At 36.5% G+C, this 20,820-nt stretch overlaps 2 protein-coding genes across 5 annotated transcripts in view; both read left to right on the top strand.

The window, feature by feature from the left end:
* Positions 1-640: 640 nt before the first annotated feature.
* Positions 641-12,424, top strand: LOC102224126 (SH2 domain-containing protein 6-like). Its single transcript, XM_023343109.1, has 19 exons — positions 641-828; positions 4,324-4,349; positions 4,462-4,490; positions 4,567-4,604; positions 4,843-4,936; positions 5,620-5,672; positions 5,763-5,784; positions 5,866-5,961; positions 6,602-6,630; positions 6,842-6,878; positions 6,979-7,033; positions 7,981-8,011; positions 8,172-8,208; positions 8,298-8,376; positions 8,508-8,545; positions 8,641-8,675; positions 9,488-9,556; positions 9,694-9,852; positions 10,567-12,424. The coding sequence occupies exons 1-19, from the start codon at positions 826-828 to the stop codon at positions 10,681-10,683; spliced, it is 1,047 nt and encodes a 348-aa protein (XP_023198877.1). The 5' UTR covers positions 641-825; the 3' UTR covers positions 10,684-12,424.
* A 1,078-nt stretch (positions 12,425-13,502) lies between these two features.
* The window catches only part of cltcl1 (clathrin heavy chain like 1), a 38,363-nt gene continuing 31,045 nt past the window's right edge, over positions 13,503-20,820 (top strand). For 2 of the 4 annotated variants that reach the window (XM_023344059.1, XM_023344058.1), the window contains exon 1: positions 13,503-13,843. In XM_023344059.1, coding sequence (XP_023199827.1) covers positions 13,802-13,843 — 42 coding nt within the window. In that variant the 5' untranslated portion in view covers positions 13,503-13,801. The remainder of the gene's footprint in view (positions 13,844-20,820) is intronic. The other 2 variants (XM_023344061.1, XM_023344060.1) reach the window with 1 other exon arrangement.

Below are 20,820 nucleotides of genomic sequence, written 5' to 3'. Positions count from 1 at the left end.
CTCATTAAACGAGCTACTTCTCAGTGCATGACTGGTATAAATGCTGTTGAAAGATAAATAGAGAAGCTCTGGTGTGATGACTTCCTGAAGGCAGAGTTTCAGAAAGAGCAGAAGTTTTTAAAGAGACAGAGGCCCAATTTCAAGGAGTTAAATTACAAAGTAAAATTTCTTTACTTTGAAATACATACAGCAGATACATATTTGATATGTATCTGCTTTTATAACAACTGAAGGTAACATAGCTACTTGATTGTGCTATAAAATGGCATTATGTGCCTGGAAAACACATAATACTGCCGCTTTAGCAAGGAGTTAAAAACCTTGAGTGAGAGTTTATTCTCAGTGTACCCGCTGATCTGCATATCAGCATATGAATTTATAAGTTTGAATAGCTAAATGTGGCTCCAGTCAACAGGGCCCCGGCAGAAAAACAGCCAAAAGAAGTACAACAACAAACCTTGAGAAACTTTCAGTCTTTACATGATTACAAGGAAAAATATCTGTTTCCTAGAAAAGTAAAGCAAACTGCACAGCAGGTTATATGAGCTGCAGCTTCAGATATCAGAGTCAGTTTCTTTATTGGCCATTAAAGGGTTGCAAACCATATTTCTGCTTTGCTGCAGATCATTTAGAGGCGGGAGATCTAGCTGCAGGTGAGACTCTCTGCTTGTCTGTCTGACGACAGGTAGGAAATGCAAATGAGAGCTGCCGCTCGTTCTTATGTTACCACACGCTTTTAATCTCTGAGACTATTTGCATCTGGCATCTGACACAAAGACACGTCCTCATGACTTGAGCTGTGAGACTCGTGCCAGCATCCTAAGCATGGTAAAGTAAATATTTTTTCTTTGGTTCTACTTCGGATAATGCTTTGTTAATGTTGGGTGGAATAAGGGGGAAGTGGGAAGGTGTTGTCACAAACTTTTGCTGACTGTTTGTGCAGTTACTGTCACTTCTGTTTGTTTTCCTTTAGCAGGACTGCATGAGGGAATAATACGACGATGTTAAGAACAGAAAAGTTTGTTAGGATGGGCTTACCTGACAAGCGTAAAGAAAATCAGGTGTCTGTTCTTAGTGATGACAAGCAGATTTTCTTGTTGTGAAAAGTTTTCATAAAGTCAGTCACAGGATTCTTAATCTGTAGTTTAATCTCACTTAATTTAGATTTAATGTAATTTTAAAAACAGTCTGAGTGATTCTTTGTCTCATTCAGAACCAGTTCTGTCCCTAACACAGGTCTTTATTTGACTCTTCTATTCAAACTTCCTCATGCTGAGTTTCAGCCTCTTGGACAGGAAATCATGATGGGTGGTGGTTGTTACCATGTAAAAAAAAAAGTGTATTTTACAGTTTAAAACTTTAGGTTTCAAGATGTGTAAAAAAAAAAATTAATTTCTCACTTTTAATTTAAGTGTAGGAGGGAGTTTATTTTTAAGTGTTCCTCGTGAAGTCTCACTTTGTCCTTTGGGTGAAAAAGCCCACAGCACACTGTCAAAAAAAGTGAGAGGAATATTTTGGAAGGGGTTGAAGTCGCACAAAAGCTATTTTAGTTGCTCTTTTTTAAAAAAACCTTTTGTGGGAGCCGATTGAGCTGCTGTCACTAACACAGAAACACTATTTCTATTGTGTGAATGGTGAGACATTTAAATGGTGCGTGCCTTGTCCTTGTTTGCATTAGATTTCATTTCATAGTCAGATGCAATTTCCTTTTTCCTGCTGCCCTCTCCTCTTTGGGCCGGGCTAGGATGCAATAAAACAGCTAACACAAAGCACAACCTTGTCACTGTGGCTTCTCCCAACCCTAAAACGCAGCTCTATCTGAACATAACTGCATGAGGAAAAGCTGATAAATAGCAGAAGGGTGAGGTAGTTCTCTTTCATCATCCCACCTACTGCTCATCTTACAGTGAAGCCACTGTTTTCTGACATGCTGAGGTTAAAAGGTGATTCACTACAAACCGTCGGTTCTTCTCCACCTTTCCGTGTGTCCGTAATCATTTACTCTGCACGATACTTCCCCTCTGACCGCCTGCGCTGTGGGAATAGCTCCACTTCCTGATTTCACCTGAGGTATTTGTTAATCTGCTCCTCACGCTATTCTTATTATAAACATTGCAGTTGAACGATTGATAATCGGACTTTGGTAAAAGTTCTGGATACTCCACCCAATACAAACTTACATCAAAGAAAATATATTTTAACCAAAAAGATACTAGAAAGCTTTCTTATTTTAATGCTTCTGTCTGCTGAGCCTGTTGTGTCCTTATAATTTTAATAAGACACAGGAAACACTACATATTGTCTCTGAAAGTAGATTAACATGTTCTAACATAGACATATTACCTACCTTAAGTATTAATTTTATGCTAAATTTAATATTTGAAATAAGTTTTCTTTTGCCTAAGTGTGTTATTTTGTATTTATTTGCAGAATTTTTTATTTCAGTCTTAAAAATGACAGAATTTCCACATTAAAGTCATAATTATAATCAGTTTATACTTTTTTACTTTTACTTGAGTAAAATTTTGAAGTAGTGCTACCTTTACTTGAGTACAATTTTTGCTTACTCTTCCCACTTCTAAGGGCAGATACCCAAAGTTTTTAAGCTAAGTCACAAAAGACTATTCTGTCAAATACTTTTATGCAAATAAAAGTAAAACTAAATCCCTAAAAAAGTCACCGTTATGGTAATTCTGACTGACATAAACCAGGAAAACATGGTCTAATGTTAAAGAGTAAAAGAAAATAGTTCTCTATATGCAAGGTGAATGTAAATATAGCTAATACTCTGTATGAAAATATTACAAAAGCTCTGGTATTCAAATCAAAGAGGGAAATTATTATATCATTCGTGGTTTTGTGATGGACCCAAAGCAGGAGGCAGGCAGAATCATAGTGAAAGTGATTTCATATACGAAAATGTACAGGAGGAAATCATAAAGAGTCCGTCTTTAAACTGATAAGGCCCATGCAGGAAAAAGGGAGAATCTCAACTAAAGAGCATAAATACAAAGAAGAGTGATTATTGGGAGATTCAGGTGACAGGGAGGGAAAAACAAGGAATAAGGGCAACAAAGGTGCAACAGGAAAATATTAATTGAAAATAAACACAAAAGAAAAAATTCACAAAAGTGCATGAGTAATCAGGAATGCACAACATATTTCACAGAAATATATGATACAAAGTTAAAAACAAAAGTGATGAACAAAACTCAAAGTCTACAGAATGAGAGGAGGGAAATTTATGGAAGTTAAAAAAAGGGTGTTTTTCCATTTTGTGCTGCTTATTTCAGGCTAAAATACTGACGGCTTCATTAACGAGTTCTGGCACAGGTTACCATTTGCTCTCTCTTTCTCACAAACACATTTGTATTCTTCTCAAAAGCCAACTAAAATTAGGCCCCACTTCTGGTTGGAGAAGTGAGAAGTTGCAGATTAAAATAAATTAATAAAATAAATTTTCTTTAAACAGAAATAACCAGAAGAATACAATCATGAAACTAATGGGCTTCTGGTCTCATGATTCCACCTGGCAGCAAATTTTGACTTTTTGATTATTTAGATAAACAAGTTAAAGTGACCATTGTTTAAACTATGTACTTACAGCGTAATGCTCTGAGACTTTGAATGTGCTGATGCTCAGTTTTATCCTTTAAAGAGAACTTATTATGCAAAATTCACATTTTGTACAGTTTTGTACTTCTATTTGGGTCTCTACTTCTTCTAAAAAAACCCCCAACTGCTTAAAAAACCCCAATATGTTAATGTTTTTTTTGACTGTTTTCAAAAACCTCTGGAATGTAACAAATCAGCAGTTACCTAGCAACCCCAGCAAACCCAGCCGTTACCTAGCAACCTATTAGAGTTTCAGAACATTTGGTCAGCTGGTTTTACTGCTGTCTGTTCTTTAAAACTGCTGCTGGGGGAAAAAAAGTGTTGTGCCGTTGACGTATCATTCAGAAACCACTTGCTGCATCCTTGCTGATTGTGGAGTAGTCTCTTCTTCTGCTTTTCAAAGATGTACATTTGTATAACTGCACATCTGTTTTCAGCCATTTTCACGTGAGTGTAAAGGTTGAATTAGGGGGCGTGGCCAGCAGCAGATTAGTTGGATTTAAAGTGGCAAGACGCCCTAAAAGAATTCAATCTGAACGGAAATGACCAGACTAAAATATCATAATCTAAGAAGGATTTTAAATTGTTTTTGCAAAACACGTGATGAGCATGTTTTGTGTGGCCTATCCAAACCTGTTCCATAAAGCATAACAGGTCAACGTCATCTGACACCTCAGTGCTTTATTTCTCTGCTTCCGTTGTTTTCAGAGTTTCCTTGGAAAACTGAAGCCCCGGTAAGTAAAAAGAAAGAAGCCCTTCTGTTCATCTGGTTCAGTGCACCAAGATTCATCGTACATTACAGCAGCATGTTTTGATTGAGTCTTTTCTTCTACCTTTGACACACAGTGGACCTCCGGCCCCTCCGAGGAGGACAGGTGAGATCTACCTTCACTTAAAAACAAAGGTTCGGTTTCTCATCTCACATTTAAGTTTTTTGTTTGTTTGTTTCAGACAACAATGCAGCGTTTGAATGGCCACAGGATGAATTTGTGAGTAGCCCACATTTTTCAATGTCTAATTTGTCTTTGTGTATTTCTTATTTTGTACCACAGCTTTAGTGGTTTTGTGAAACATGTCCTAGTTAGTTTTTACGATCACAGAGGGTAACATGGCAGTCTCATCATGTGGTTGGAGAAATGGGAAGTTGCAGATTAACGCCAGCATTTATCCTAACGTAAAGATGAGGTAAAATATTTTAGATTTCTGACAGTGTTTGTCTCTGATCAGGATGATGAAGACGGGGACATGTATGAAGTTCCTCCTTGTGAGCGTCAGCCTGTCAAGGTCCCACAGACACAAATACAGGAAAACATTTACTTAGGTAAAAAAAAACTCTGCATTTTCTCTCTTAATGTAGCTCAATGTAAAAAAAATGTGCAAACCCATGTATTCACAACCCTTGAACTTCTGTTTTCATTTTGCCACATTACAGCCATAGTCTTACAAAAATGTTGCTCAGTACATTTCTGTACTTTCATTTGGGTCTCTACTGCTTCTAAAAAAAGCCCAATCACTTAAATAAACAACAAGTTAATACTTGTTGACTTGTTTCAAAAACCTCCGGAATGTAAACTCACAAATCAGCAGATGAAGCCCCGTTACCTAGCAACCCCAGCCAGCCCAGCCCCGTTACCTAGCAACCCACCAGAGCTCCAGAATGTTTGGTCTGCTGGTCTCACCGCTGCAAAAAAAAGGCTGCTGGAAAAGATAAGTGCTTTGTTGTTGACAGGAAGTAGAACATATTTTTGAAGAAGAAGAAGAAGAGCCTGCTGAGATTGTATAATTTTACAAAGAAATAATTCAGTGAATACATGGGCTAGTGGAGATATGCTTAAAGAAGTTGAGTTAATTTTTAATTAACTCAAAGAGGGTTAATTAAAAATGCACTATCACATAAAATGGAAATAAAATATGTCAAAGTTTGAAAAAAGCACAGTTTTGAAAATTCCTGTATTTCTTTTTCTTTTTTCCTCAAGTCAGTTTTGTATTTTTTCTTTTTTGCAGAGAGGGCATCTCGTCCTGAAATTCACTCCCCACCCAGACTATCCAAACCCTCTGTAAGAACAGCTTCAAACTTTGTATTTCTCTAAAATTGTGCAAATATATTCCTTCAGTTTTGATTAAATATTCTCACCTGTTCCATTCAGACACCACAGAGCACTGTAAAACGTGAGTTGTCATCATTCTTTGATTATTTAACAGTAGACATGTGTCTATAATGTGGGTGAAAAGCTTTGTTTTCCCTTCCAGCTCCTGAAATAAACAGAACTGAGAAACCTGGAAGGAAAAAGATGCCCGATCCTCCGGCCCGCAGTGCTCCCGCTCCGGCTCCTTTACCTGAAGAAGGTGAAATAAACACCACAGTCACAGGTTTAAATCACTGAAAGAAACCCAAAATTCATATTTAAATGAGTTTACACAGCAGTCAAAAAGATTTCCTCCAATTTGTGGTTCAAGTACTTTTAAAACCCAGAGCTGGTTAGTCGTGTTTAATATTTAGCAAAACTTTTTCTTTTGGGAAATAAAAAGAAAACTAAAAAACAAAGAAGACAGCGCCACACCTCAGGAAAAAAATTATTATTTGAAAAACTGAGAAAAACAACAAAACTATTGATACATAAGATGCATTGATTTATCATTCACAACATTAAAGTTAAAACCTACTGACAAGCTATAAACATAAAATCTGTTTTTATGCAAAGTATTTTTGATCAGTTCTGTTTGAAATAAATAGCACAAATAATTTCAGTATCCAGCTCTGCTTGCCACATTTTTTTTTATTTTGTTTGTTTTGATAAAAATGGAGTGTTTTAATTAATGCTCTGAACTATAATATAGATAAAAATCCAGCTTTATGACTTGCAGTGTTGTGAAACAGTACTTTCCCTCTCACAGCTTTGCTCTTCAGATTGGGGAGTTTATTGCCTTTAAAAGTGAGAATATTATGGTAAAAATGTTTTTTACTCCTTGTTTGATCGCTTTTCAGATGTTTATCTGGATCCAAATGAAGAACAGGTTAGTCTGATCTGTTAGTTTTAAATTATGACCTGTACAATTATGACTTGTAAATATTTCTGAATATTTATGGATAAATATTTATAAATAAATAAATAATTATCCATTAGGGTGTACAAAACTCATTCAATAATAGCTAAACTACAAAAAAAAAGAGAAAACAACAAAATTGTAATTTTATTTCACAAATTAATGATCTCTTTTATTTCAGGAAGACAATGATGACGTGTATTTGGAGCCAGAACCATGTATGTCGCATATCACACTGAAAAACAACATTGACAACAATAGATCCCAGAATATCACTACAGAAAATGTTTGATCATTTCTTTTCTCTCTGCTCTCCAGCCTGCCCATCTCCTGCCCCAAAAAGAGGACCAAAACCTCCTCCTCCAAAACCCATGTAGGTGTTTTCCATTTGAGTTTGTGGATTTCTTTGTTTTTTCACCATAGAAAGTTACATTAAAACCACAGCCAGTGCAGCCTGTTAAATGTCTGTTATTTCATGTATTATGGATGTGGAGGACACTAATGTAGGCTGGCAAAATGAGACAAGATCTACAAGAGAAAAAAAATATTTGTCTGCACAAAAAACCCCCCAAGTCTATTACAGAAAACCGAAACCAAACAGGAGGATCTGATTAAGACCTGAATAACCCAGGAGATTTATTATGTGATGAAATTATTGGGACCTGGTTGGCAGAATGTGTTGGAGGTCAAACCCGACGAAAAACCGAGGACAGAAAAAAAATGAGGAAATCTGAAATGAAGGAATGGATGAACAGAGAAGCTTCTGAACCAGAAAAATGAACAAATTCACACTGCGAAAATAATTATTTTTGTTTAGTTTCTACTGCAAATATGCTATAAAACTAACTTACAAGTAACTATTCAGCAAGAAATATGAACGTGTTTGAAGTAAATAATTAAGTGATATTGATGAAAAAGTTCTGGCTCACTGGCAGGTTTTTTCACTTATACCACGGGAAAATGTCTCGCTGTAGGTGAAATAATCTACCAGTGGAGCCTTTTTATCAATATTAAGGAATTATTGACATAAAACAAGCTCCTATGTATTACTGAAAAGTTACTTGTAAGTTAGTTTTGTCTTATTTCAAATGAACTAAGATGTTTGCACTAGAAACTAGACAAGAAAATATTTGGTAATATTTGTGTTTTTTTGCAAATTAAAACACAAGAGAAGAGAAGAGTGACGCTTATCAAACCAAAAGGTGTCAAAGGAGTAACAGAAGCTAGATGGAGTCAGTCTGGCCTTTTCACAGCCTCACACTCTCTTATAATCAGAGCTTATAATAAGACAATAAGCTCTTATTTTCACATTATCTGCAGGGTAAAACCACCAGTTCCAAGAGCTGAGACTGTAAGTGTATCTTGCTTTTCTTCTTTAAATGCTGGGAACTGTCCTAGTAAAAGTAACAGAGCCCAAATAGGTGTTGTTCCATGAAAAATCGTTCAGTATTCTGTGCCAAAGGTAATATTTACAAATCCCACACTAGAACAATGTTTGCCTTTTCTTCTAGCAACCAATGTTTTCTGCTATTCATGAGCTAAAGACATGTGAGTAACTATTTAACCAGTGAAAATGGACAGCAACAAACATTGAGAGATAATGAAGCCAGAGGAAAATGTCATAATTTATCTTACAGCTGAGGATAGACGCGCCAGCTTCCCCGGTCAGCTAACGCAACGAGTTCTGCCTCCAGATCTGAAGGAACCTAAACCCATGTATGAGTGCTGGCTGTACTGCAAAACTATTTAAAGTGACGGAATTTGGATTCATTTCCAGTTTATTTTTTCTGTTTCATTTAATTTATGTTTAAATGAAAACTAAACTAATTACCCCATCTTTGTTGCAGGCTTCCTCATCCTCTGATGGGAGACTACAAACCTGGAGGTGAGCTGGGAGTCTGCTTAGATTATTACTTTGGATTGTTTCTGACAATATGCAGATAATATTCAGCATATTGCATGTTTTATATCTGTTTCAAGGTGGCAGTAGGATGACGAAGCAAAGTGGAAATGAGGTACAGTATCAACCTGCAGGAAAAAATAAATTTAGACCAGAAGTTCTCTGGTTTCATTCACAAAAAACAAACTGTGGTTAGCAACTAAACTTAATTTAGACTAGTTTACAATTAATATGCTCATATGTCCAATACTCAGATTTAAGAATCCCATTTGTAACATGAATTTTTCTGCAATCTGTAAGTTTTGTTAGACAACATGAAAATGTTGGTATGGACTTTAGTAAAATAGATAACTTGGGAGATTTAAGAGGAAATATTTTGTGTTTTCTACTCCTGTAAAGCAGCAGCAGAAAAACACCAAATGGGTTATTTTCCAATAATAAAGAGTTATTTTGTATTTTTGGTTGCCCTGCAACAGACTGGCGACTTGTCCAGGGTGAACCCTGCCTCTCGCTTGGACTGTTAGCTGGAGATAGGCACCAGCACCCCTCTGGACACCACTAGAGACAAGGGTGTTAGAAAATGGATGGATGGATGGATGGATGGATTGATGGATGGATGGATGGATGGATGGATGGATGGATGGATTGATGGATGGATGGATTGATGGATGGATGGATGGATGGATGGATGGATTGATGGATGGATGGATGGATGGATGGATGGATGGATTGATGGATTGATGGATGGATGGATGGATGGATTGATTGATTTTTGGTGTGAAACGTGGCAGAGAGGCACAGAATGGGGACAAAATGTCTGTTCCATACAAATCAGATAGAAAATGTTGATACATTTTCAGAACTTGATCTCAAAATAATAATAGAGGGACATTTGTTGACTTAATTTCTGTTGTTCATTCAATTTAGGATAAAGAGTGGTTTGCTGGAGACTGTAGCAGACAGACAGCTGAGAATCTCTTAAATAGAGTCAGAAAGGTAAGCCCTCTTAAATCACTAAAAAATGTAATTTTCTGACAAAAAAGAAAGCTTTGGACACACCTTCTCATTGAATTCAATGAGAAAGTGTGTCCAAACTTTTGGTCTGTACTGTACGTTTATGTAATGTGTTGCAGGATGGAGCCTTTCTCATTCGATACAGCTCAGACAAACGACCTCAGCAGCCGTACACACTGGCTGTCCTCTACCAGCAGAAGGTGTACAACATCCCCATCCGTTTTATTGAAGAGTCAAAAGGTTACGCCCTCGGAAAGGAGGGCAAGAAGAATGAAGAGGTGAAGAAAAATCCTCATATTTGGAAAATATAAAAGAAGAGAAAGATAACAGGATTCTGAAGAGAAAAGTTAATACAGTGCCTGATAAAGTCTTTCCACATTTTGTCATGCTACAACCGCAAAGTTAAATGAATTCTATGTGGATTTTATCTGACTGGTCTGCAACCTTTAAAAGACCCATTTTTTGCTCTCAGTCCAGCTAAATGAACTGGTTTAGAGCAGAAAATGTCACATGATATTTTTACGAAAACAACTTATGATTTTTGAAATAGGAAATTTGTTGTCACTTTTGAAGAACTAAAGTTTTTACTTCTGTTTTTAGCTCATAAATGGATAAAAACAAAGCTAACAAATGGCAATGTTGATATTTGTGAAAAATTATATTTTTTAAAAAAGCAAATAGTTTGTAACCTAATAAGAAAACAGGATCTTACTGGTACTTTTTAGTGCCAACCCGAATTTGCAGTTGTATTCATATTTAAAATCATTAGTTAGAAATTTTAGACAAAGACATCAAGAGCCATTGTGGAAAGACCAAAGAAATACTTGCAGCTCTTCAATTATATCACATAAAATCCCATTAAATTCCTTATATTTTGTGGGTGAGATGTGACAAAATGTGAAATTCAAAGGGTAAAAATACTTTAGGAAGGCACTTTAAACATACTTTTATACTCTTTTCTTTACTGTTTGTTATTTTCCCCTTTCTTGCAGGTCTTCAGCAGTCTTGACGAGATGATTTCTTACCACAAGAACAACCAAATACTTCTGATTGACAGCAAGAGCCAGGCCAAGCACACAGCACACCTAACGCAGCCTGTTCGACCCTAAAACGACACTAATCACATGTTGTGTGAGATAAACAGAAGAAACTGAAACTTTATTTTATAGAAAAAAACACCTTAATCTTGCCTGTTATTGTAAAAAAATAGATTTTTTTATTCACTAAGGTTCTCTGAGGAAGATGTCTAGATGAAAACTGTCAGTTTATATTATATCAAGCATCAGCTGTCGCACTTGAGGGCTCAACTCTATTTGTTGCAGTTTTTCCGCTTCAGTTCATTTACATAAATTTGTTTGCTCAGATCTTTTTCTGTCACCTTCTTATAAGTTCACGTCAGAGTGTTTGTTTTGAAATGCTTTCAGTTTTTAGTGTAACATGTTGGCTGTTTTGCAATCCAGAAAATGTGACTTGCATTGCTTCTGTTGTGTTAATTTCATCCAGGTTTGTCCGTCTTTACCAAAGTTGAATTTTAGTATGTCTGAATGTCATCATATGGGGTTTTGTTGTGTTTTTTGGGAAGAATTGATTCTCTGGTGATGTATCCTGATGAGAGCAGCAGGTCTCCAGGATCTGTGGGAGCAGCTGCTAACCAGACGCTGATGGCTCCACCTGCTTCCTGTCAGGGTCAAACATTTCCTCTGTGATCAAACCATAAATTTTCTACCAAATGGTAGATCAACAAATCTGTGGCTATTTGCTTTCAGGAAAATATTTTGTAAATCTTACAGCTTTCTGCAAACGGATTAGATCCTGAGATGTAAATCAGACTCAGAGCTTCTTCTAAAGCCTTTTTATTTTACATATCGCTTTGCTTGTACAGAACGTCTGTGCTGGTTAAAATGCAAAAGATTTTTCACTGGCTCTACTGTACCAGTGAAATTTGCATTAATAAGAGGTGCAAAGGAGAACTGAATTACTTCCTGAAGCCTGCTACTGTGCATGTGGCAAATAAGAGATCTAATAATAATCTGAGCTTGGACCATTCAAAGTCCTGAGAACCGCAGCAAAGTTTTATACATGTTCCAGGGAATTCAAGACAACCTCAGCAAGGTCAACTCAAACTGAGTATTTTCAGCTCGTTTTGTTTTTCTTATGCTCTACTCACGTTTTTTTGTAATCTTTATTATTCCGAAAATTTTAATTTTCCAAAGCTAACCATGTTCTGCTGTCATCCTATAAACCATTTTTTTTGTCTAGTTTCCACAACTAACCGTATGATTTGTTTTCCCAGTGACTTGGGAATATTTTTATTTGTCTAAAACACACTCTTTAATTTTTGTGTTGAAGATTGGACCAAAAAAAGTAACAAACCATGTCTTTTCTGGAAGTACGGCTGTCAACAAACCACCAAGAGGCAAAATATAAATGATTTTAATTTATGTGCAAATTTAAAAATGTTTTCTGTCTCTATAGATGCATTTTTATCTTTCAGTGTACAACGTTTAATTTTATGTTTGTTTAGCAACAAACAAGCTTTTAACTAAAACATAATCAGGCACAAATTAATGTAACGTATCAATGTTAGAAGTAAATCCTAAGATTGTAAAAGGCTGTAGTTGTAAAATCTTAACTCATACAAACAGCGCCCCCCTCTGGTACTTCTAATCAGTTAAGAAAAAAAACTAAATTTATTCAAACTTTTATTTCAGAACATTTATTCACAAATATTTGACATTTAAATATTTTATCAACTAGTCCTAGTTGGTCAGAGACTCTTTCAGTCGCAAATAGAAATACGTGACTTTGAATATGACTTACTGTAAAAATGACAAAGAGGCTGGTTTCTTTTTTTATGGGACATTAAATATGCCAATCAAACAGGACAAATGTGTGTGTGTGTGTGTGTGTGTGTGTGTGTGTGTGTGTGTGTGTGTGTGTGTGTGTGTGTGTGTGTGGGTGTGTGTGTGTGTGTGTGTGGGTGTGTGTGTGGATAACCACAACTTGCATGTATCTGTCAGTAGGTTATTTTTAAGAGTATATAACAGCTGGAACTGTTGGAAATAATTTGACTGGATGTTTGGGAGCCATGAGCGGAAACTTTGGGTTTGTAGATAAACAAAGCCTAATGTTAAAGGAGAGTCTCATGGTCACTGTTGTGAACCGCCAAGGTTCTGTGATGCTGTGGGCTTGGAAACTTTGACAGAGTATAAAGACAAAAAAACAAAATAAGTAAAAAAAAAAACAAAAAACTTGTGGAGTTTGTCAGAAAAACTAAAAACTGGTTTTTCAGTAGATATTTGAGGCTGGCAGAGAGATGTTGGAGTTGGGGATATGATTCTTGCCCATTATAATTGATAGATGGTTTGAACTTCCTCTGCTCTTTGGTCCAACTCTTTTTCCATAAAGTCCTCAAGATTTGTGGTCTTAATTCAGGTATTATTTGAGCTTTTGAGATGCTAATTAACTTTTAAGAAATGCGGCGCCTCAACCAAAACGTTTATAACAAAAAGAGCTACAAAATGTCACCATAAGCAAATATTTATTTGTTAAAAAACAAACAAACAACCCAAAACCTTTGCATTCTCCTAACAAGTTTGTGTTGGTCTGTCACAAAAATATCTAATAATATATGAATTTCTGGCTGTAAAGTGACAAAATGTGAAATAGTTTAATGTAGCTCAACGCGTAATTAGTCTCCGGTTTAGATATATTTCAGAAACATAAATATTTTCGTTCCTATCCTGTCAGAACAGAGCTAGAGCTGAACTGAATTGTTAATTTTGAAGTTGGTGAAATGGGGAGGGGGAAGAGGTATCAGCGGAAGAGTACAATCTACACATTTAACGGGATGAATCGTCAGTCATCATGTGGAAGGAAAACACGCCAACATATGCAAAGTCATGACTTATAAAGAGTCTGTGTAGATTTTTAGGACACCCTGGTTTCCTTACGAGGCTCCGCGGAGAGCAGGGTTGGTTCCGCTACTAGGTAGAGCGGACTACTTTTCTTAGCGGAGGAGCGGGGTTTTTGATTCAGCGCTGGTGTAGGGGGGCTCCTGAATGGGAGCAGTCACTGGATTCGTGTGATACCACCCAGGCTACATTACGGCCCATCGTTTAGGATTTTTGGGGGACACAAAACAGAAGACAGCCACCTCTTTCTTCTGGTTATCCCTCATCCCCTTTCCTTCTTCACGGTCTCTTCAGGCGCAGAAATCACCTGAAAATGGCTCAGATATTACCAATACGGTTTCAGGAACATCTCCAGGTAAGCACACGGGAAGAAAAAAAACCCTCAGAAAAATTTTAGCTCCTTTGTTTTGTTTTTTGGGTGGGGGGGTTGCTTCGCTCTGCACCCATGTTCCTCCGCACACAAACAGCACATGTCGCATTTAAATGGAATCTGAAATTGGGCTGCAGGGTGGCGCTCAATATAGCTACAGGCCTAGTTTTCTGCTCCTGCCGGGCAGATGATGACTTGTAAAAATTGAACAGGCAGGTTGTGCACAGCTCCAATGCGGACCGGTGTTTTCAACTTGAAAACGCCGCCGTCATTTTGTGTGTGTAAACTAACTGCGGCGTTTCGACACTTTCTCTCTCGCTCTCTCTCTTATTTTTACCGCCTACAACTGAGCTCAGCTGTTCACGGTTACGTTGTAACTGAGACCCTGAATGGCACTTGCTGTTAAGCGTTGTTGCTACCGCGTTATCATCTTGCAGCAGCATTTTTCGCCTGTTTGCAAGCCTCTGCTAGGTGGTTTTATGCGCTAAAGCATTGTTTTTGCGGATATTTGGGCGTAAATTTCCAGGCAGGTGTGTGCAGAAGTACAATCTGTTGTTTTGCACTTGGACTGCACTCCAGCCTGCAGGATGAGATCGTTTCTGGGCCCGTTATCCTGCAAGCCCTGCATGACATCTTGCTCTTTTTTTTTTTTTACTTCAAAGCGTCTCTTTTCAAGTTATCACATTTTATCTAAAACCAGAAACTTCAATGTATTTTATTGGAATTTTATGTGCTAATATGCAAAACAGCGTAGCATTTAATTTTAAAATATAAAGATGTGTTACAAGTTTTACAAATAATGCTCTGAAAAGTGTGGCTTGCATTTGTAAATCCCTTTACTCTGAAATCACAAGAAGAGGTGCATAATGGTAACATCAAGCTAGTGTAGGCTAGAAGGCTTGAGCTTTGAAGCTTCAATGACGATTATTCTAATTAAGAGATTTTCATTTTGCTTCAGGAAATAGCATTGTTTTCAAGGAATTATTCAAGAAGACTTTTTTTGTCAATTGTATTGAAAATAGCAACCTTCTCTTTAGGGTTAAGGTTTGAGATTAAGTCACAATCAATGATCTGAAAACAGAATATCAGGTTTCCGCACATCCTCAAAATGTCTTAAAATTTAGGAAGTTGGCCTTAAATATGTTAATTACAAGTTTTACATTTTGTCGTGGCAGGACTATTTTAATCTCGTACGATCTAGGTAGGTTATTTTTCTGTTAGGACTTTTCTGTTTGAGTCACGCAGACGTCTTTAATTTGTTTTGTGACTCAAGGTGGTTCAGGCTATGTCTAACTAGCTGCTAATGAACCTTTGCTAGCTAGCAATTTCCATCTGTGATTGGTGAGTGTAAATTTACCACCAGTTGTTTGGACTTTGCCACGGAGTCATTTCTGCTGACAATCTGTATGATGCTATGTGCATTCTGGCTTGGCACTACTATATAAAATACTAAAATTGTCTTTTGTATATGGCTGTTGTGACACAAGTCTTGAATTTCATTCGTAATGCTCTTAAAAAAAAGTGTTAAATTTGAGTTTACAGAAACCTGAATATAAAACTTAGACCTTTACTTTGTTTCGCTGCTCTTTTTGTGTTTCTGTTGCAAAATCTCAAACCACTTTCTAAACTACTTGGTGCAAACGGGCAGTGAGGTTTTAGATGCGTCACTGACACAAGTCTCAATACGCGCTTTGCAAAAATACTTCCAAGATTCCTTGGTCAGACGCTCTGAAAGTGTGGACAATAAATCTTAGTGTATTTTTTCAGAGTCTTCAGTGTTTTGCTCCAGAACTTTAGTAAACAAACATCTTCCATCAACTCTTGACCATTTTTGCCTTTATTTCATACATGTAAACAAGTTATTTTGTACCCATATACAGCTGCATGCCGATGAATTAGAATATTTTTCAAAAGTGGATTTATTACATCAATGCAATTTAAAATCAGATTTAGAAAAATATTCATTACACATTACCGAGTGATGTTTGATGTTTCCATTAGCTTCTAGCTAATGGAAACCAAAAATTCATTATGTCATGTAATTGTTTTACACAGGGATAGGAAAAACAAAAAGTGATTACTAAAGAAGAAGTGTGTTGTTCTGAATACATTGTCCAATCATACTAATGAAAAATTGAGTGGAAGGAAAAGTGTAGTGGAATAAAAGGTGTTACCTTGACAAGGCTGTGGAACAAAATATGTCTCTCCAAGTGAAAAGAGTCTACAGGAGTTCACAGTTTGAATGATATAGTGACATATTTACTTTTAAATGATGTTTGAATTTAATTCAGTTTATGTTCCTTTGCAGTCAAGTAATTTCATGAATTGTGGAGATAATTACAAAAATACCATTTCATGTATAATTTGTTTTAGTCGAACATTATTTTCTGGAAATTACACATTTTCCCAATTTCCATTTATTGTGGCTCCCAGATTCCTGTTTGAACCAGTCAATTCTTAACCTCTGATATCCAAAGTAAATTGGAGCAACCTCCATCTTATTGATATTATTTATCTAAATCATTTAATCATTATTTGTATGTTAGTAGAACATAGGAAATATCAGTTTTTGTAAAAACAAACTTACTAATTGATCCCTGATCCATATGAAACAGTAGATTGCTTTATTTCCTATGTGGGTGGAAGACATTGTTTTGTAGCTGTGGTCCTGAATGACACTGGCTCTCAAGCTTTATTGCTTTTTTCTCCCATATTTTATGAGAACACACTCCCTGTTTTCAGTGAATTTAATGTATGGTTGTTGCTTCCTAAGCAGAATTTGGAGAAAATTAGCAGGCAGGTTTGTGCAGAAGTAAAATCCGTCACTTGCTCTCAAACTGAATCCCTTCACTGCACCCAGGCTGGCAGGATGAGAGCATTTAATGCATGATTTCTATTATAACAGTAATATTATATTGATTTAATGTATTTCCAGGCTCTAATTGAAGCATCTGTGCAGGTTCACAGCAATAAGCATAAGAATAGCACATGACCTTTAGTAGAAAAATGTCTCTTTACAATCCATAGCAGTAAAAGAAACAAACAGCCGTTTGTATGGCGGTCTGCGGGGGAACCGTTTCCACCACGGTCCCCCCTTCTTCCCCTCAGTTTTTTGGACTTTGAATCGTCTCCCAGTGCAGGCCAAAAGAGAAACTTGTGACGCACCCCACCACCTCCACTGGTCTGTAGCTGGTTGTTATGGCAGCAGCCGGCTGTGAAATGGCCTTTCAGTAGAGAAGAAGAAGAAGAAGGAAAAAAGCAGTCCCCACCCCTCTTTTCTAGCTCCTCTGGTTTGCAGCTTCACTTTCTTTCTTGACCTTAGATCCTCTGACTGAAAACTGTGTCGGCAACAACAGAGCGCCATCAGGCCATGTCTGGGTCGTCTGTTCTCATAGGCACATACCTTTCCCTCAAACTTTTTTTAAGTATGATGTAGTGATAAGCAACAAACTGGTTTATGTTCCACTTCTTGCATGAAATCCCAGCTCTGGCCTGTTGTATCCCTGTGCAAATCTAGGTGGCTCAAGCCGAGTGAAAAATGCTTGGAATTTGCAAACCCAAGACTTTGAGCCTCAAGTTGTTTAGCTTTTTTTCTTTTTTTTTTTTAGCCTGGCATTTACAGCTTAGTCTATATAGTCAGAGGCAGGGTGCAGGAATGCAGCTCAGTATGATCAAGATGCCTGATATTTTTTAAAATAACATTTTTATACCTAGTTAGGTTAAGTTTTATCAAAAACTTTGACTTTTCAGGCGTTATCTCTCCTTTTAATATCTAAAAGTTAAAATCTGAATTAATAAAAAAAACATCAGGCTGTATAAAGTTATTTAAATGACATCATTCATTGTTGCTTTGCCTCAACTCAACTTCTCAAACTCATTAATATGTTTTAGTTACTGACAAGCTGAAATAAATACTTTATTTACCCATTTAAAAATGAAGAAATTGGCTCTTTTACCGTTTTTTTCCCTCTTAAATCCAGGGTTTAACCTACATCTTTGTTTTTTATTCAAGTTTTCATCAGATTCCAAACAAAAAAGAATGAAACAGCTAATTTATTAATATTTACAAACATAAACAAGTGTGCTATAAAGAACCTGGAATTAGTGTTGAATAAACTGTTGTATAAAACAAGATACCAAAGAAATAATATACAACAATCAAGGTTTTCCTGCTCTTTGATTTTCTTTTAGATGTAACTTATCGTTTCTGATTTTGATTGATTCTGCATTACATTTAAACGTTGTCGTAGAAACAAACAGAAAATGGAGAAATGACCAGATTAATCACATCCATGCATCAAAGTGTAGATCCTAACCTTTTATATTTTTATTGAATTAACAAAACGTGTGACTTTTGCTTTCATGATTTGTGGAATATAAAGTTAATCAACTCCAAAAGGTAAATGTTTTGTGCCCAAATATCTAGAATATATATGTATATACTGTATATATATATATATAAGATTAACAACTTTGAATTTGGATATGTTTGGAGTTTTGAACTGGAAAATGTGTAAGAAACCCAAATTATTGATTTTCAGTCATCCTAATTTTTCTGTTGTCGCAGATGGCTCACTTTTCACATCTCTGTCTATAGATTAAAGTAAATACACATCTGTCATGCTGGGTTTCTTAAGTAAGCTTTATGCTCTGAAGTTCATAATCATGCTTCATGCTGTGTTGAGATGAAAAGGTCTGCTGAGCTCTGAAAGTGAGAGTCACTTGCAGTTTGTTCAGCTCTGTGTGTGCAGCAACCTACGTTCTGTAGCAGCATGAGAAAGTGCCAAAATGTCCTGCAGCTCTAAACCTCCTGAAAACTGTCCTGCCAAGCTGTTTAATGCCTCTAACCTGCAACTCTGCAGCAGCTTCTGCAGCAGCATCTTATGAAATGTTGCCCTGCATCAGGCAGGATGCGTTTGATGGACATGTGATGTAAACAGAACTTGTTTAGATCCAGCAAATTACATCAGCAAAGGAAGCAGAGGAACAGAACAGGCATTGACCGGGATGAGGATGTGCGCCTGTGTTCAGTCACTGAAACTTTGATATAAAAGGTTTGAAGGAGCACACAGTGCTTGTATTGTTTTTAATTATTTTCAATTTAGTTCATTTATATAGCACCAATTTAAAACAAATATTGTCTTAGGTCACTTTACAAAAAAAATGTCTGTCAGTAAGTCAAGAAACAGCCTGCTTTTTATAGGTTTAGTGAAATTGCTTAATCTGTCAAGGTGCATTTCTTCTTGTTTTTAGTTCTTCTCACATTAAATAAGTGAGGTCATATATTACACGGTCAAAAATTAGAATAGGCAAGTGAGAAGTCAAAGAAAACTGAAAATTGGTATCGATCAGTAAAAGCCTCATTGGTTCATCTCAAAGCAATATTCACCAATAGCTAAATGTGAGGAGTGTAAACAGGTAAACAATAGAAATGACATAACCTCACATTTATGCATTGTACTGCCTCAGTGTAGAAGCCTGCTGAAGGGTCTTAAGACCAAAAACAAATGAAAGCAAAAGTGAAAACTAAAACAAATCCTTTAAAACAGCTAACACAACTCAACCCTTAGAAAATCCACATTAGTCTGTTTCTCTTTGTAGGGGCTTTTTTTAGCTTTAGTCCCACTCAGGACTACATTACCATCCACTGACAGACGGTTGTGGGTGGCCTTACTGCAACAGGCTCAGCAGTGCAGGCGTAAACTGAGGAGAGGAATTGCCTTTTTGATAAGAGCAACATTTTAACACAAACAGCAGTTGGGTTTTGTTTTGTGACAACTAAAAAGTTTTATAGCAAACTTTTAACAGTATAGACGTAGAAACTATAAGAGCGTTGACTCATCCAGCAGGGGGGAGTAACATTAGGGAAAAGTGTTTTTAGGCCCAAGGACTCATGCATGATCTGAAGGGTCCACAGTACTCAGAACGTTAATATATGATTGCATTAGAGCACAGGAAGAAGTTAAAAAGAAGTAGATTTAGCATGTAAAATATAAATACTGAAGGGTGTGCTAATAAAGTTGGTCGCTTAGGCATTTTCTGACTGCTGTCCAGCTTGCCTTTTTGTTCACATATGCAAGGAAAACAGACACTTGACAAAGTGGACCACTTGTAAATGATGGTGGCGATTGTGGTTGGGTTTAGCGATTATGTAGAGGGAATGGTTTGGAAAGAAAGCAGGACTTGAGAATGGCACCTTCATGTGGCTGTTTCTACTTTTAGGTTTGCATTTTTATTCAGAGTTGTGTTTTAGAAGATTTTAAAAGTCTATAATGAACAAGCTGCTGTACTGTATAACATTTTCTCCTCCAAAAAGCTGCAGGAAAAAGTTCTTATGCAACACTACAGATGCTCCGATATCAAAAACATTTCTCTTTGAGGTCTTATGTTTTTGTTAAGCTGAGAATAACAGATAATAGAGAAAAAGATATTTTGATAGAGGCAGAAATCTTCTACAAAATAATCCCCATTTCTGAATTGTCCTTAACCTTTGATCTGTATTGAAAGTACTCTGTGTTTTTGAGGTATTTCTACTGAATACACTTAATTATTGGAAAGTACATTTCAGTTTTTAGTTTTTGACCTTTCATTCACAGCTGGAAGTCATTTGTGCATCTCTAATCAGTTTGAAAAGATCCTCTCAAGCTTTTCTAATATTTGGTTTGTTTTATGTTGGTGAACTCTGAGCAAGTTGAAATCATCTACCAAAAGCTTCTATTTTTAAAAAGCTACTATCACAATGCAATGTGAATTTGAAAAGTGCCTGAACATCCAAGGAGATCAGACGAAAGATGCCAATACCGCCTGCGACTTTAAAGAGAGAAAACTTTTAATTGGTCAGGGGAAGTTTTTACTTTAGCTTATCTTCTTTACCGATTAGCTACCGGCTAGACTTTTGCAACAATTTGTCATGGAAAAATGTGAAACACTGAAGTGTTTTTGCATCGTTCCTCACTTGATCT

This window comes from Xiphophorus maculatus, chromosome 12, assembly GCF_002775205.1.
Source record: "Xiphophorus maculatus strain JP 163 A chromosome 12, X_maculatus-5.0-male, whole genome shotgun sequence".
Lineage (NCBI taxonomy): Eukaryota > Metazoa > Chordata > Actinopteri > Cyprinodontiformes > Poeciliidae > Xiphophorus > Xiphophorus maculatus.
Note: the sequence above shows the minus strand (reverse complement) of the source record. Positions and strands in the feature narration are given on the sequence as shown.

Bases quoted from the DNA above. Each gene is read 5' to 3' on its own strand.
- LOC102224126 (XM_023343109.1), top strand. The intron at 6,879-6,978 runs GTATGTCGCATA...TCTGCTCTCCAG, and splicing joins GTATTTGGAGCCAGAACCAT to CCTGCCCATCTCCTGCCCCA. The intron at 8,546-8,640 runs GTGAGCTGGGAG...ATCTGTTTCAAG, and splicing joins GGGAGACTACAAACCTGGAG to GTGGCAGTAGGATGACGAAG.